The sequence below is a fragment of the Microcebus murinus genome, chromosome 8 (assembly GCF_040939455.1).
Source record: "Microcebus murinus isolate Inina chromosome 8, M.murinus_Inina_mat1.0, whole genome shotgun sequence".
Classification (NCBI taxonomy): Eukaryota; Metazoa; Chordata; class Mammalia; order Primates; family Cheirogaleidae; genus Microcebus; species Microcebus murinus.
The window spans coordinates 60939106-60954569 of record NC_134111.1 but is presented as its reverse complement, the minus strand read 5'-3'; the positions used below and the strand labels follow the sequence as shown (position 1 = coordinate 60954569).

At 35.5% G+C, this 15464-nt stretch overlaps 1 protein-coding gene across 1 annotated transcript in view; it reads right to left on the bottom strand.

Moving 5' to 3' along the window:
- Nucleotides 1–14936, bottom strand: part of ZNF804A (zinc finger protein 804A) — a 305371-nt gene extending 290435 nt beyond the window's left edge. The window contains exon 1 of the mRNA XM_012779485.2: nucleotides 14385–14936. Within this exon, the coding sequence (XP_012634939.2) occupies nucleotides 14385–14495 (111 nt within the window). The 5' untranslated portion in view covers nucleotides 14496–14936. The remainder of the gene's footprint in view (nucleotides 1–14384) is intronic.
- Nucleotides 14937–15464: the final 528 nt, after the last annotated feature.

Here is a 15464-nt window from a genome sequence, read left to right as displayed (position 1 = left end):
CCTGTTCACACCTACCCATATCAGAGCATTTCAATTATAATTGTGCATAATTTATATAATATGTTTAAAATAACATTTGGTATGAAGCAAGGACTAAAATCATTTTTTTTTAATTTTGGCTATTTACAGATAAACAGAAACTAACAGAGGTTAAATAACTGGCCCAGGTCACCTAGCTGGAATTCAAACCCAGATCTCTCTCGTTCTATAGGTTTCTATAACACCTTTCATTACAGAATAGAAAGGGCAATGGTAGAAAGCAAATGAAGAGGTGAAACATGGTAAAAACTCTATATATGCAAAACCCAGAAGATGTTGAAAAAATTAAATTCTATAGTTGTCCTAATTCTTCTCAGATTCCTCAGCTAAAAATAACCAAAATTAACTCATTAAATGAAGCATAAAATACGTTTATTGGAAATGTAGTAAGTAGATGACAGATTCAAAGGTGACTCTGTTGAAACGGGCTTGTTGAGGAATCAAAACTGGTACTGCCTGGGCAAAATTCTGCCATTAAAATTGTCAGCTTGGAAGAATACGGCCGGCTCTTCAGCCCCAGCAACTTTTCCCTGACAGTGTTAATGGTGGCAACTGGACATTCACTGGGCTCCCTTCTCCTCCTAATGCTGCTGCACCTGCCCCAAATCATCTCCAATTGACTCTATGTCTCTGTGTCATCCTGCCTTTGAATGTCCCTTCTTCCATCATGTGGCTAACCTCAACCTGTCAGAAGCTGGAGAGAAAGAATATGTATCACTGCCTATTATTGGACTTGGGGTTGTTGAAAAATAGCCAGCTATCACATTTAAGACATCATCTTCAGAAAGCATTTTGGCCTGAGTCTACAAATCCTAAAACAATGCATAATTCTAGCCTGGATAAAAAATGAGAAAGCATTTCAGACACATTTCTGTCACTGTGATAATTTTTGTATTTAGCAGGTTGATTATATAAATTATCATCCAAATTATTTAATAGAGTAATTCTGAGAGTTAATGGCAGTAACATTATTAATCATGCCAAGACAACAGCATAAATAGTGACTGTCTCAGACAAATGTGGGTGTACTATTACTCAATTACTTAAGTTGATACACCTTGTTATATTGGTTTATATTCTTCTTATAGCCTAAGAAGAATTAATGATATTGTCTCTCTCTCTCATTATTCTTCTTATAGCCTAAGAAGAATTAATGATATCCTCTCTCTCTCTCTCTCTCTCTATATATATATATATATACGTATATATATGTGTATATATATACGTATATATATATATATATATTTACTTTTAATTCCTAGGATTATGGCCATCCAGTGGAATTGTGACCACTGAGTTACTTCAGATTTCCCAAAATCTTACAAGTACCATTTTTAGACCTCTGATATTATATCAAGTGGCCAGAAGGGGATTAAGTTCCCAATTATTCTTCAAATAAATAATTGTTTCAATCTCTGGCCCTAGCTAACGCTGCTAGTAGAATTCTCTGCACTTCACGAGAAACAAGCATTCAGAAATGCTGAAATGGAAATAACAATATCCTCTACAACTATGGAATATAGGCAGAAAGGGAGAGAGACAGAATATGAATGATTTTTCTCTGCGTGTGCATGTCTATTTTGCCTTGCACCTGGGAATAGATATTGCCCTTATTTTATGCAGGGTACTGAAAGAAAAGGGTAATGTCTCTCATATGACCTATAGTTTCTACATTTGATAGAATTATATTGGCACTTTATTAATGAGTCAGAATAGTTGGCATTTTTAATGCCTAAAAGCGATGTAATTATTCATACAATAGCATATGTGAATTAAATTATTGGTATAGTATTTTAATTAAAGCAATTTAACATTATAAGCAAACAGCATCTTCAATCTCTAATTTTTTCTTACATAATCAAATAATACTCATATTATGCTAGGTACTACACAAAGAGGGTCAATTCATTTTCATTTATTATTATTATTTACTTCACTAAGCATTTACTGTGGAAAACCATGGCAATAGATTGTCTTAATTGTGACTCTCCAGGACAGCAATATGTAATAGGATACATCTGAAATTGTGCTAAGGTCAGTCTACCTGCAAAATAGCTTTGAATGCTTTTGATAAGCAGTATTTATCATAAAATCAACTCCTCTAAGTCTTGATCCATAAAAATTGCATCTTTCATGTTGAATCAATAATTTCACAGTGATGAGTAACACAAATAGAATAGTTTGTGTTATTTTATACTATCTGCACCTTTTCTCTCAGAAATATAATTCTGGTTGTTATGAAGAAAATGTCACTAAATTTTAATAATACTTGAAAATTTAGGTCTCTATTTTTTTCAGCTACTTTTCTATAATATCACTTGTGATGATCAAGAAAATAAGGGATGGGTTTCAAAATTTCACATATTCTTTATTTCATATTCTTCTTTCCACAAATAGTAATGATCATAGTCCACCTTTATTTTGCTTCATAATGTAGTTCATGAAAATTTCAATAGAATTTAATGATTAATTAGCTATGACATTAAAGTAAATTGGGCATTAAAAATCATACAAGGTTAAAGGTACTATGAAGAATCTAGAAACATCAGCTTCAGTAGTGAAAACTGACATTTTTACAGCCAAGAGTAACAGTTTAGGAAAGTATGGTTGGTCATTAACACTGTGTCCACACTATCTTACTCCCTATATCACATGTGTTTGAAATAGAAAATGGCCAAAAATAATTATTAAGTTGTATACAAACACATAACACATAGAGTAACATATCATATCTATGCCACGTTTCCATACTGACTTCTAGCTAATGAAAATTTGAATGACTTTTAGCTAATAAAACTGTGACAACTGTATTTCACAAATTTATTCATCTATGGTTAATGATTATGCCTGTCTATTTGAGAGCAAGAGGAAATGTTATGCCGCCCCCTAGTGTAAATATTAATTTTGTAATCTCAGAATGTCAGTGATCCAAGAAGACAGAGCGAGGGAATCAAGAATTTCCATAGCTATGGAAGTTATTATTGAAGAGAGTTAAAAAAAAAATTCTAAGCTCTACTAAAGAACCAGCTTTCTATAGTTTCATTAACTTTATGAGTCAAAGAAAAGACTGATACCTGAAGGTTTTCTTAGGATTTTCATCTTTTTTTATTTACCAAAATATTTAGGGTCCCGCTATGGTTTGGATATTTGTCCCATCCAAATCTAATGTTGAAATTTAATCACCAGTGTTGGAGGCGGGGCCTGGTAGGAGGTCTTTGAGTCTTGAGAGTGTATCCCTCACAAATGGCCTGGTGCTATCTTCATGGTAATGAATGAGTTTTCCTTCTATTAGTCGTCATATAAACTGATAATTGAAAAGAGCCTGGCACCTCCTCCCCCCTCTTCCTTCCTCTCGCCATGTGACGCCTGTTCCCCTTCCAAGTCCACCATAAATGAAAAATCCCTGAAGCCTTCACCAGAAGCAGATGCTAGCACCATGCTACTTGTACAGCCTGCAAAACTATGAGCCAAATATACGTCTTTTTAGAATAAATTACCCAACCTCAGGTATTCCTTTATAGCAGTGCAAATGGATTAAGACAGGGCCAGCACATAGTAAAAGGAGATTTTATGCATTCTTAGGGTAGGGATAAGGTATGTAAAGGGTACCATACATAAGCTGAGTGTAATGGTCTGAATATTTATGCCCATTCAAAATGCATAGGTTGAGAATCGAACCCTTAATGTGATGACATCAAATGTGAGGCCTTTGGGAGTAATTAGTTAATAAGAATCCCCTCCTCGCTGATGAATTAGTACAATTATAAAAGAGGCTTCAGAGAGTTCCTTTGCTCCCTTATTCCGTGTGGGAAGAAGTCTGTCTATGAAGAAGCAAGGCCCTCACCAAACAACAAATCTACTGGCACTGTATTCTTGGACTTTCCAGCCTCCAAAACTGTGAGAAGTAAATTTCTGTTATATAAAAGCCACCAGTCAATGATATTTTGCTATAGTAGCCCAAACAGACTAAGTAAGATACTGAGAAAAAAAGGAAATACTACTGATGTGGTTCAATAGCAAAAATATTCAAATTATGTAAATCCATACATATAGCATTGAGTGAATGAGACTGTAATTCAGATATAAATGTTCCAGCATGAAATACTGTCAGTAGTAACTACCATTTATTGAGGAATTATGTGCCAAACTTTGTACAAATACTATATATTCATTATTTCATTTGATCTACAAACCAATCTTCTATTAATAAGTAGGTATTTTCATCTCCTTTTAAAGATAATATAACTGATATTGAGAGAGGTTTACTTTACCAAGTTACCTACCTTGGTAGACTTCTCTTGTCTGATGAATCTCCTCTTTTCCTTACTAACACTGATTTTATTAGGATTAACAATATGCCCAGCTGAATATTCCATGTTTCCATCCTTCCCTGCACTTGTGAGTGGTTCTGTGACACAGTTTTGGCCAAAGAAACATAAACCAGAACTGCTGGGAAGAACTTAAACATTCAATTTTTTCTCCTTCCTACTTACTCTTTTCACAAGCTTAGAATGTATATGATGGCTGCATAAGTAACCACCTTTCAACTGTAGAACAATGTAAACAAAATCAGAAACTCCTTAGCATAGACATTTAAGCCACTTAATGTTAGAAAATATCTACTTGCATATTTCTTTTAATATGAGAAAAATACAATTTCTATAAAACACCACTTAAATACATAGTGGATATTTGGAATTTAAGTTATAGGCAACTAGCTATATTCACTATTTACTGATACAGAGATAGGTCTAGGATTTGAACATTTGTTATAAAATGTTTGTGCTTTCAACCATTATCCAAGTTTAAGAATAAGTATTTTCAAGAAAACATGCTAAATTGGGTTCAAGAACACAATTCTGGAAGGAAAGCAGCCATTCTCTTCCCCACCACAAAGGTTTGTTGTCCAGACATTGAGTGTCTTCATCAAGAAGTGGTGATTGATAAATATCAGGTTTCGAAGGTGATACTACAAAAGTAACTTATAGTATTTCCACTGACACTCTCTGGGGGCCACTGGATTATACTACTTGAAGCATTTTCATTAAACAACGGCAGAAGCTATATTCGATCCCATCTTTCTGTCCTTGACCAGTTGTAACGAAAATAATTCAGTGCACACCTCTCATCGTTAAACCCCTTCCTCTGTGCAACCAGTTTCACTTCTCTTCTAGTAACTTGTCCAAAAATCTCCTGCTTTCCTTACCCTAAGGTTCTAAAACCCATGGACTGTGAACTCTCAAATTCATAAGTGTCTTTTGTAAAAAAATCTCTGAAGCTTTAAACTTTTCACAGAAGTGAAACTTCATTTCTTTGCTCCAACTCAAGTTTGTTTCTATTGAGAACATTGTTCACACATTCTCTCACTCTCAAGAAGAGGTGTTGCGGAGCATGGTGGCTCACGCCTGTAATCCTAGCACTCTGGGAGGCCAAGGCTGGAAGGTTGCTCAAGGCCAAGAGTTTAAGACCAGCATGAGCAAGAGCAAGACCCCATTCTCTACTAAAAATAGAAAGAAATTAGCTGGACAACTAAAAATATATAGAAAAAAATTAGCCAGGCATGGTGGCACATGCCTGTAGTCCTAACTACTCAGGAGGCTGAAGCAGAAGGATTGCTTAAGCTAAGGAGTTTGAGGTTGCTGTGAACTAGGCTGATGCTATGGCAATCTAGCCTTACAGCAAAAAAAAAAAAAAAAAAGAAAAAAAAAGAAAAAAAAAAAGAAAAAGAAGAAGAAGAAGAAGAACAGATGGATGTTTTATCTCCCAAAGCCCAAAGTCCTCATACTATTGTGACAATATGGGGCACAAATCCTTCTTGTTCTACCTTCATACTTCTCAACCATTCTCCTACTTTCCCTTAATTCTAAAAGTTCCCAGCTTTGGATCTCATTTCCCTGAAATTCTCTTCTCTGATCAGCTTGCCCTCCTTACTTCTCTTTTGTAGCCATCAACCCTCATGGTTATATCTGAGAAGGCAAAAAGCAACTTTTGAAAACTGTCAGCTAGGAGCTTGTCTGAGTCCACGAGTCAGGCACGGGGTTCTCCCATCAAATATGAACAGTTTTACAGTACACTAACACCACACGAGGTCATTCCAATATTGTGATGGAGAAACACAAGACCATTAGCAATTACATTTGAGCACAGACAAAATCAAAACTACTGTTTTTGTTACCCTAAATATCCATCTTCAGGCAACATGAGTAAAGCTGCTTCTCCACCAATTACAGTTCCACCCCCACTCTGATCCTCTTGCCTACTAGGTCAAAAGTACTAAGATACTCAATCACAGAATTGGCCTTTCTTTATCACAGCACCCAATCAAGAATAAAACAATGCTTTAAACACTCACAAAATCAACTCACATAATCCAAAATCTTATAAAAGTACTCCTTATACCCTATTCATGAGATGCCTCAAGGTTGCCTATGGTGTGCAGTTTACCTAGTTCCAACAAATACCAATACGCCCAACTTGGTTCAAGTAGAGCTGTAGTCCCGGTGGCTTGGGCTGGTGGATGGTGAAATAATTCTGCATATTTTTCATGAAGATATTTTTATTTTATAAAATGAAAGTCCTTCATTTTAGATAACTCCATTTAAATCTTATTTTCTTCATTTTAGGCTACTTACCAAAGTGTATACGTTTTAAATTAAGTTTAAAAGTATTTTCTTTCATTTTGAGATATTCCGACTTTCCTCAAGTACAATAGACACATGTGTGCTTAGCTATTGAAGGTTAACAGATAAAAATAACTTTATTTTAGATCGTTATAGCAGGGTTTTTTTTTTATGGGTTTCAGGTTGGTTAATTGGGATTTAGATTATAATCCAGGCAAAAATTTCAAATAAAGTTATTATAAACTTATGTATAAAATAGCAGAACAAGTCTACAATAAACTGTATAAATTTTAAACTATACAGTTATCAGCATCAACTTATCTACTTCCTATCAAATCCAAATAAGATTTATATTACAAACATTTATTCGTCTTATTATAAAAGAGATGTTATAAACTGATCTTCGGTGTGTAAGTCAGGGTTCTCCAGATATACAGAACCAATAGGATATGTGTGTGTTTGTGTGAGTATATGTGTGTGTAGTCACACATATGATTTATTTTGAGGAACTGACTCAGTGAATGTAGAGGCTGGTAAATCTGAAATATGAAGGGAAAGCTGGCAGGATAGAAACCCAGGTAAAAGTTGGTGAGACAGTTTTCAGGCAGAATTTGTTCTTCTCCAAGATACCTCAGTTGTTTGCTTGTAAATCCTTTCAACCAGTTGTGTGAGGCCAAGCCGCATTATCAAGAGTAATCTCCTTACTTAAAGTCAACTGATTCTAGACAATAGTGAATCTACAAAATACCTTCAAAGCAATATCTTGTTTAATATTTGATTAAATAACTGGCTATTTTTCTAGTTGACTCATAAACTAGCCACCGCACTCAATATAGCTTATTTTTCCAAAGCTATTTAAGAAAAAACGTTTTCTTGTAATTTGAACACAGCATTGCCATCATAAACATTTAGTATATATGTACTTACATTTAGAAAAGCATACAAATTTCTTCCCATGGTACCAAACCATTATGAAAGAGTTCAGAGTAATACATCAGGTAAGGGACTTTGTTTACTTTGACAACTCTGAGTTTTAATTATTTATTATTCCACTTTATCTTATACTGTGCTAGAAGTATAGTATAATACGTTTATAAAACTAATGAAACCTTGCTAGTTGAAAATGCCATCACGATATAGTATATAGTTGTTCCTCTGTATCCATGGACCTTTGGTTCCAGGATTTCCTTAGGATAGCAAAATCCATGGAAGATGTTCAAGTCTCTTATATAAAATGGTGTGATATTTGCATATAACCTATGCACATTTTCCATACATTTGAAATTATGTCTAGATTATATTGCTTATAATATCTGATAGAATGTAAATGCTAAATATTGTATTGTTTAGGGAATGAAAAGAAAAAAAAATGTCTGTAGGTGGTCAGTACAGATGCAACTATCCTTATTTTTCTTTGGTGATCAGTACTGACCCATGGTTGGTTGAATTCATGGAAGCAGAGTCCATGGATATGGAGGCCAACTGTATACTGCAAAGTTTTCTTGGTTGCAATGGATAATTCAGAATATGATAAAATGGATAAAACAAGAGGCTTTAGGTTAAAATTTTTAGAAAAAAAAACTAACAAAATTAAATTTCTCACTTTTTTTGGCTAGCAATATAAAAATGTGGTAAATGGATATACATAATTTCTTCATGAAATTTTGCTGCAGTATACTACAGACTATAATTGCTTTTTGTTTTGTTTTTGAAGGATTACTCAAACTCCTAATATATAGCAATTCGCTTCAATAGTACTATCTCAGTTAAATAGGATCAATGGAGAAAATCATTTCAACATTGTATCATTAGCGAGATAAATAAAAATATGATTTATACTACTCATAATTTAGTAAACAATTTTTCAAAATATGTTAAATAAACTAAACATGTTTACTTAAGTATACATTAAAGAACAAAATTAAATTCTAAATTGATTTTTTAAAAGGTCAAAAGCAACCAGAAAATACCAAAAACATCAGCTGCATAAATGAAAATGTACAATTTTAAAATAGAAAAATGCATCACCCTCAAATCACTACAAGTTACTTATCATTATAGTGTTCCTAGATATTTGATCTGGAGAGTACTGTTAATCAATTCAACCAATATATGGTAAACAGATACTATAGCATAATATGAATATGCTGAAAAATTTTTGAAGGCCATTATCTTTCTAAAAGTTGATACAATGAAGGGCACGCATAGAATGATAGAAATATTTCTATCTCCCCATAGGTAAACTTGGTTTCCGAACTAAACAAGAGGTGAAAATTTCAAGTGCCTTCACTGATCAGAAAAGTAATGCAAAAACGTGACAAACCTACATAGCAATAAAAAGCTGTGTAGACAGTGGCAAATGGGGAAGTGTGTTCTTCTTTGACTTGTATTTAAACCCAAATATTGTAAAACACTGGGCACATATAACAAGCTACTTCTGCAGTCTGAATTTGGCCCTGAATACAGCCCTCTGAAACCTCTCAACTTGGTGGTTCCTGAAGTTCTTGTTGATCTAGATTTTCAAGAAAAAGTGTAATTGCCGTTCTCAAGAACAGAAAATATTAGCACAGAACTGAGAAATAAAGACAAGATATTATGTCACTATCTGCATTATAGCTATCTAAAATAACTCAATTGATATTTGATGAACTAACAAAGGTATGTGGGAATCATAGGTATTAGTTGACAGCATTTGCTTTAAATTACTGCTCATATCTTTTAATCATAACAATAATTCAAATATTAGGAGTTTCCCTTACTTGAATAATATATTCCGAAAATGCACATATTGTAAAGTTTCACCAGAATAAAAGAGCAATAGAGCAAAGAATATATATGACACCTAAAGTTCAGAAAAGTAAAATACAAGATAGGCTTTAATAGTGAATATATAAGAGTTATAAAGAAACTTGGTATATGCCTATAATCCCAGCTACTCAGGAGGCTGAGTCTAGAGAATTGCTTGAGCTCAGGGTTTCAAGTCCAGCTTGGGCAACATAAAAAAAACAAAACAAAACAAAACAAAAATAGAACTTGGAATAATAATAACTGGACTTATATGAAAGAATTCATAAAGTCATAAGTGGGAAAGTTTAGGGATATATGAAGATATCACCCTAATCCATCCTCACCCCTGAATTCTCCTTTCAATCTAATAATGAAAATTTTTCCAACAGCACCAATTCAGCTATCAGTCTCCCTATCCTTAGCCACAATCTTAAAATGTCACCTAAATGGGTTTCAGTAAGTGGAGAAACCTTTTAAATTATGATACATTCTCTGGGAGATATAGAAAATGTGCAAGGGAATGACATAAATAAGAAGTTATATCTGATAATGATAATTAAAACAAAAGATCATATAGTGTATTTTAAAGACCTATCTAATTTTAGTGAATTTGTATATACACAAAGGGAAAAAAAGTCTGTAATACTTTTCAAAATTAATATATGTACAAACATCCTGAGTGACAAGAAACCTACAAACTTGTCAAAAGATGTAATTTTTTTCAACATATTCAAAATGAATAGGACCTACCTAGACTACATTTTAGCACATAATATTTAGTACCTAATACAAAGAGCCCGTGGTGCCTAAAATAGTGCCTTATTAATTGAGGCATCTCAATAAATCTGAACAGACTAAATAACAAATATGTTGAAAACTGATTAATAAATTAACATTTCTTGTCTTGTCAAATCTGATATTTCACATATTGAAAATGAAGGAAAGCCTACATAGACAGGGCCTAGGCTAGGCAGAAATGAGTGATGTTTGCATATTGGAGGATAAGATGTAAAATAAATTTAAATTCAAATTTTTCTGTGATACTGGTACTATTTCTCCATATCTGGAGGCAACTATAAAAATAGAGTGCCTTCAACCAAACAGATGACACAATACTATTTGTTAATCATATTATCATAATGACCCCTATGGATTCCATAATTTAGCATATAAACTGTAAAGGAAATATGTCTGGAGTCAGAAAATCTACATTATAGTATTGACTCACTCTATGACCTTAAACCACCACTAACCTTTTGGAATTCCACAGTCAGTGAGATAGACATAATGCTATTAGGAGATGCTAAAATGCTGACCAACCAACAGAATGTAATGACCAAATTAGTAATGATTTCCAAAGTTCCAAATGCAAATCCAAAATTACATATTAAAAGTGATTAAATGTATATTAAATATTCTGTATTTTAAATTTTAAATTTTAAATATTCTGTATTTAAAGTTTTAAAATATATAATTAGGACAAAGAAATTTTGTGAATTAATTGCAAAAATAAAAAATATAACTAAATGTCTTTTTCCAATAAACAATTGCGTACACAACAATGGATTGAGAAAGCTAAAGAAACAAAATAAGAGTATCTAGAAGATAAACTGTATTCATTGCCATTAAGCCCTAAAACTTATCCAGAAACATTTTGGAACACTATGAAATATAAGCTTATTTCTTGTTCCATGAAATTAAAGCTATATCACAGATATGATGCAATTTATATCAGAAATCATGATGAACAGCTTGACCTTTCTCTTGGCTTTTAAGTCATTACAAAATTGAGACTCATATATTTTTATTTAAAATTGTCAAGTGGAATATATTTAAAAGCTCATAAATAGAGTCAAGATTAACAGACTTAGTCTTTAAGTATGGATTCTATTTTTTCCCCAAATTTTGTTTGTGTGACATAATATGACCTATGGAAAGAAATGTATATTTTAATGAACTTCTCTATATGTGTGGCAAAATTTCATTCTGGATTTAGAATGTACTGCAAGTAATCATTGTCCTTGAAACTTGAGTTATACTGGATATTGTATAAGTAACTTCTAATTCACGAAAGAGTATTATAATAGCAGTTGTAAGCTATCTTAAATTACTCTTGTGATTTTTGAAGATTATACATTTAGTCTCTTAAAATTTGAATTTAAAAAATATTTCTGAAATACCCAATTATCTAGTGATAGCAAATCATTAGAATTTCTTTGGAAAAATCAAAGTACCTTTTCCCTGAATAGTTTTGTGTTTTAAGTTGCGCTTTCCCAAAATGAGAAAAAACGCAATTGAGAGATTATTAAAATCCTTTGAACTTAGTACACATTTCAAAATATAAAAATGTGATGATGCTTTTAAAAGCAAAATTTAAATATGTCAAAATAAAATAGAAAACAAAGTAGGAAAGATCTCATATTTATTACTCCATGAAACTGGTATTAAAGTTATCAAACAAGATAAATACATACAATTTTATCTGTCCACTTAAAAATAAAAATAAAACTGTAAAGAAAACATCATGTGAATAAATTCTTGCTTGAAAATTTTCAAAATTTGGCATATATATGTTTTAAGACAATATTTGTGCTTCTTAATAAAATTACTAATTCTTAAAAGTTTCAGGTCCAGTTTGCTATTTTTAGGTGATAGGTAAGGTTTAGCACACAAAAAGTCCTCATAGCACATTATGTGTTATAAAGAATCATTTTGGGGTAAGTATAGATAAGTCTTTTTTAAATTAAAATCATTTGTTTTTAAATATATCTAGAACCTTTTCTGTTATAAAGGCATAATTATCATTCTCTTCAATAGCAAAACTCATCAAAAGGCATCTAGAAAACACATATATTGTATATTATCTTATGAAGAAATACTTAAAATATAGTTGGATCATATATGAAAATCTACATCATTTCAGTCAGTACAAGTCTCATACATAGCAAATACAAACAGGCAGTTTATACATAATCTGGAAGAACTAGCTCCAAAGTCCTCATAAGTCTTTTTCGTGATAACTAATAGAATTATGACAGCAGTTATTTCAAAGCTTTTTATTCCTGTTTGTTGTTTCTAACGTTTGCCTACATTTAGATTTTTAAAAAACTAGTCAACTTGAAAAACAAGTCAGCATAAGCATATTCAACCATTGTCACAAATCCAAGATTGACTTAAGAATCAAGATCAATAGAATTTTAACAAGTTGAGATTTGGCAAATAACTTTTTTTCTATGAATTTCACTGTGTAGTTTATCACCTAAACCATTATTGTATCTGTGAAAATGAAATCTTCTTTAATAAGTTTGTCTTTTTCTATAAGTAAAACTAGATTTTAAAAATAAACAAGTGTTTACTCTGCTCAAAATGAATGTCCCCCACTACAACAAATTTTATCTTCTTGGCTAGTTGAATTCTCTAAGAAGGGCCAGAACAATTTCAGAAATTCCTTTAGTCCTTGCTACTACTCTGTAAGGCACTTCACTAAAGAGACTGCAGAAGAGTATTTTCACTTTCTTTTGTTCAAAACAACCAACAACCACATGCAGAACAACAATAAAAGCAGCAAACTAGCCCTGCTTTTGTGAGTCTTAAATGAGCTGAAAGGAGGTAGCCAAGAGAGTCAAGGGAAAAAGAAAAATTAAGTGCATCTAATCAATGTCAGAATTCTATTAAAACTTCAGATAAGAACTTCCACTATATTACAGAATAACATTTTTTTATTCATGCTGAAACATATCTTAAGATATACAAAGAAAATTAGCTTAAGAATACTGTATTTACTTTTGGACTATTTGGGTCTGTCTTTAAACTTCGACTTTATCCATTGGGGCTAAGTAACCACTATGTAAAAAGGGGAGGGGAGGCTGCTTGTTAATGGTCCCATACTTTAGACAGTCACACATTTGTATATTACTACCTTATTTAGGCTCTACTCTGTGTAGTACTTAGCCTAATAAGACTTTATTCTATTTCTTTTTTTCCATTATGGAGGAAATATCAATATATGAGAGTCAGTTCTGCAGGGAGGTTTTATAGCTAAAATGGGATTTGGATGAAAAGTGGGAGCTATCACCCTGCACTATCTCAATGCTCAGCACATCTTTTCCCACCAATCAGGAGTGCTCTTCCTACTAGGATGCTGAAAGATGAAGCTCTGTGGTCCAGTAAGGACCTCCCAGCAACTGCATGGGTTCTGTTAGTCTAGCATATTTCTTAGTGGCTCTAATTGTGACATAGCGATTGCCCTTCACACTTTTCCACAGTCTTTACTGTGAATAGCTGAAAGTTGACAGCATGGGTTCTGCAGTCACTCTTTTAAGCTTAGTACTGACAACTTCTCAGTAGAGAAGTTTGCTGCCTGTCAGTCTTTCAGGAAAAAGATGGAATACAAACTATTTCTGAGACCATCACTTAATCCCGCCACTTCCTCCCTGCCACCAGCCACATGGCTCCCCGCCTCCATCAGAGACACCCACATCCTCATTCACCTTCAGCTCCCTAAACCGAAAGATGTTACGGGGTCACTTGGGGTTAGGGTTCTTTTCTTTTCCTTTATTTTATTTTTAAACATGTCCTGTTGACACAAACTGCTTCAAACAAGGAGAGACTGTGGTAATCTTCAGCATTATGGAGTGAGCTAGAGAGAGTTCAGAGCATTGTGGAAGTGTCAGCCAAAGCCGTGGATCACAGCTTTCCTAAGATTCCTCCCTTTTCTACACCTAATTCTCACCCTACGCCCACCAGATAAATAAATGAATGCATTATAAACCAAATTGAATCGCAAAACCTCAGTAACCTCAATCCTCTAAATGCCCTCTTGGGGTGTCTGTGGGAAGGGTGGGGAGAGAGAGAGAGAGAGAGAGAGAGAGAGAGAGAGAGAGAGAGAGAGAGAGAGAGAGAGAGAGAGAGAGAGAGAGAGAACACAGAAGCACTTACCAGAGTTTTGTTCCCGTTCTTGCTGAGAGGGCCCCGGAAAACTCCCTTGATGTTGCGAAAGTGTCCGTTGCTGAGATGCGTGGAGCTGATGACAATGTAGTAACACTCCATGGGGCAGCCGCCGCCTCCTCCACCACAGCCGCTGCTTCCATGCACCCCGCGCCGGCAGCCGCAGCGCGCCCGAGCCCCGCGAGGGTGGGCTAGGGACCCGCCAGGAGGGCGAGCTGCCGCCTCTCTCGCACGCCCTCGGGAGACAGGCTCACTACACCCCTCTGTCGTGCGCGCCGCGGCTCTCCCGCCTCCGCATGCTCGCGGCGCGCTCGCTCAGTCTCTCCCTCTCTCTGTTTCTCTTCTAATTCGCGTTGGGACGATGAGCCCCGCGGGAGGATACAGGCTGGGAGGGGGCCGGGCAGGCAAAACGGAGCCGAGCGGGAGTCAGTGCCAGCGCGGCGGCCGAGTGGAGCCGGGCAGCGGGAGCCGCCTGCGCGGCAGCAGTAGCGGCGGCGGCGGCGACGGCAGCATCCCCCGCGCTCGGCGCCCGCACCCGGAGTTGCTGCTGCTGGCAGGCATGAGTGTTATTATAGTGAGCGGCGTTGCCGGTCCATTGCACTGAGCCAATGGCAGGGAGCCACTGGGCTGATACTGAGAGCTGTCAGAAGAGTACATCTGTCACCCGCTGCCTCCCCCCGCCCACCCCGCCGCCGGGACCCGCGGCCGCGCCAGCCGGGGCGCGAGTGGGGGCGCCCAGCGCGGCGCGGCGGCCGCAGAGGGCCGGAGACGCCAGGGCCACGCGGGCGGAAGCGCGGCCCGCCACCAAGAAGTGGGAGACTCCTCTAAGGTGGAGGCGGAGGGGAAAATGAAGAGACCGTGATTTCTTGCCTGGCAGTCTGTGTGGGGGTTGGGGAGAGGGGAGATAAATAAATTAATAATTCAATACCGAAAGCCGCCCGTTTCCAACTGCAGCGAATCCAGGCAGGTGCCATCAGCAGCTTCTCTCTCAAGATAATTACTACCCGCTGGGTTTGGTTTATTTGATTTTATTTGTTTTTCATATGTTTTTGGTGTGAAGCCTCGTATCCT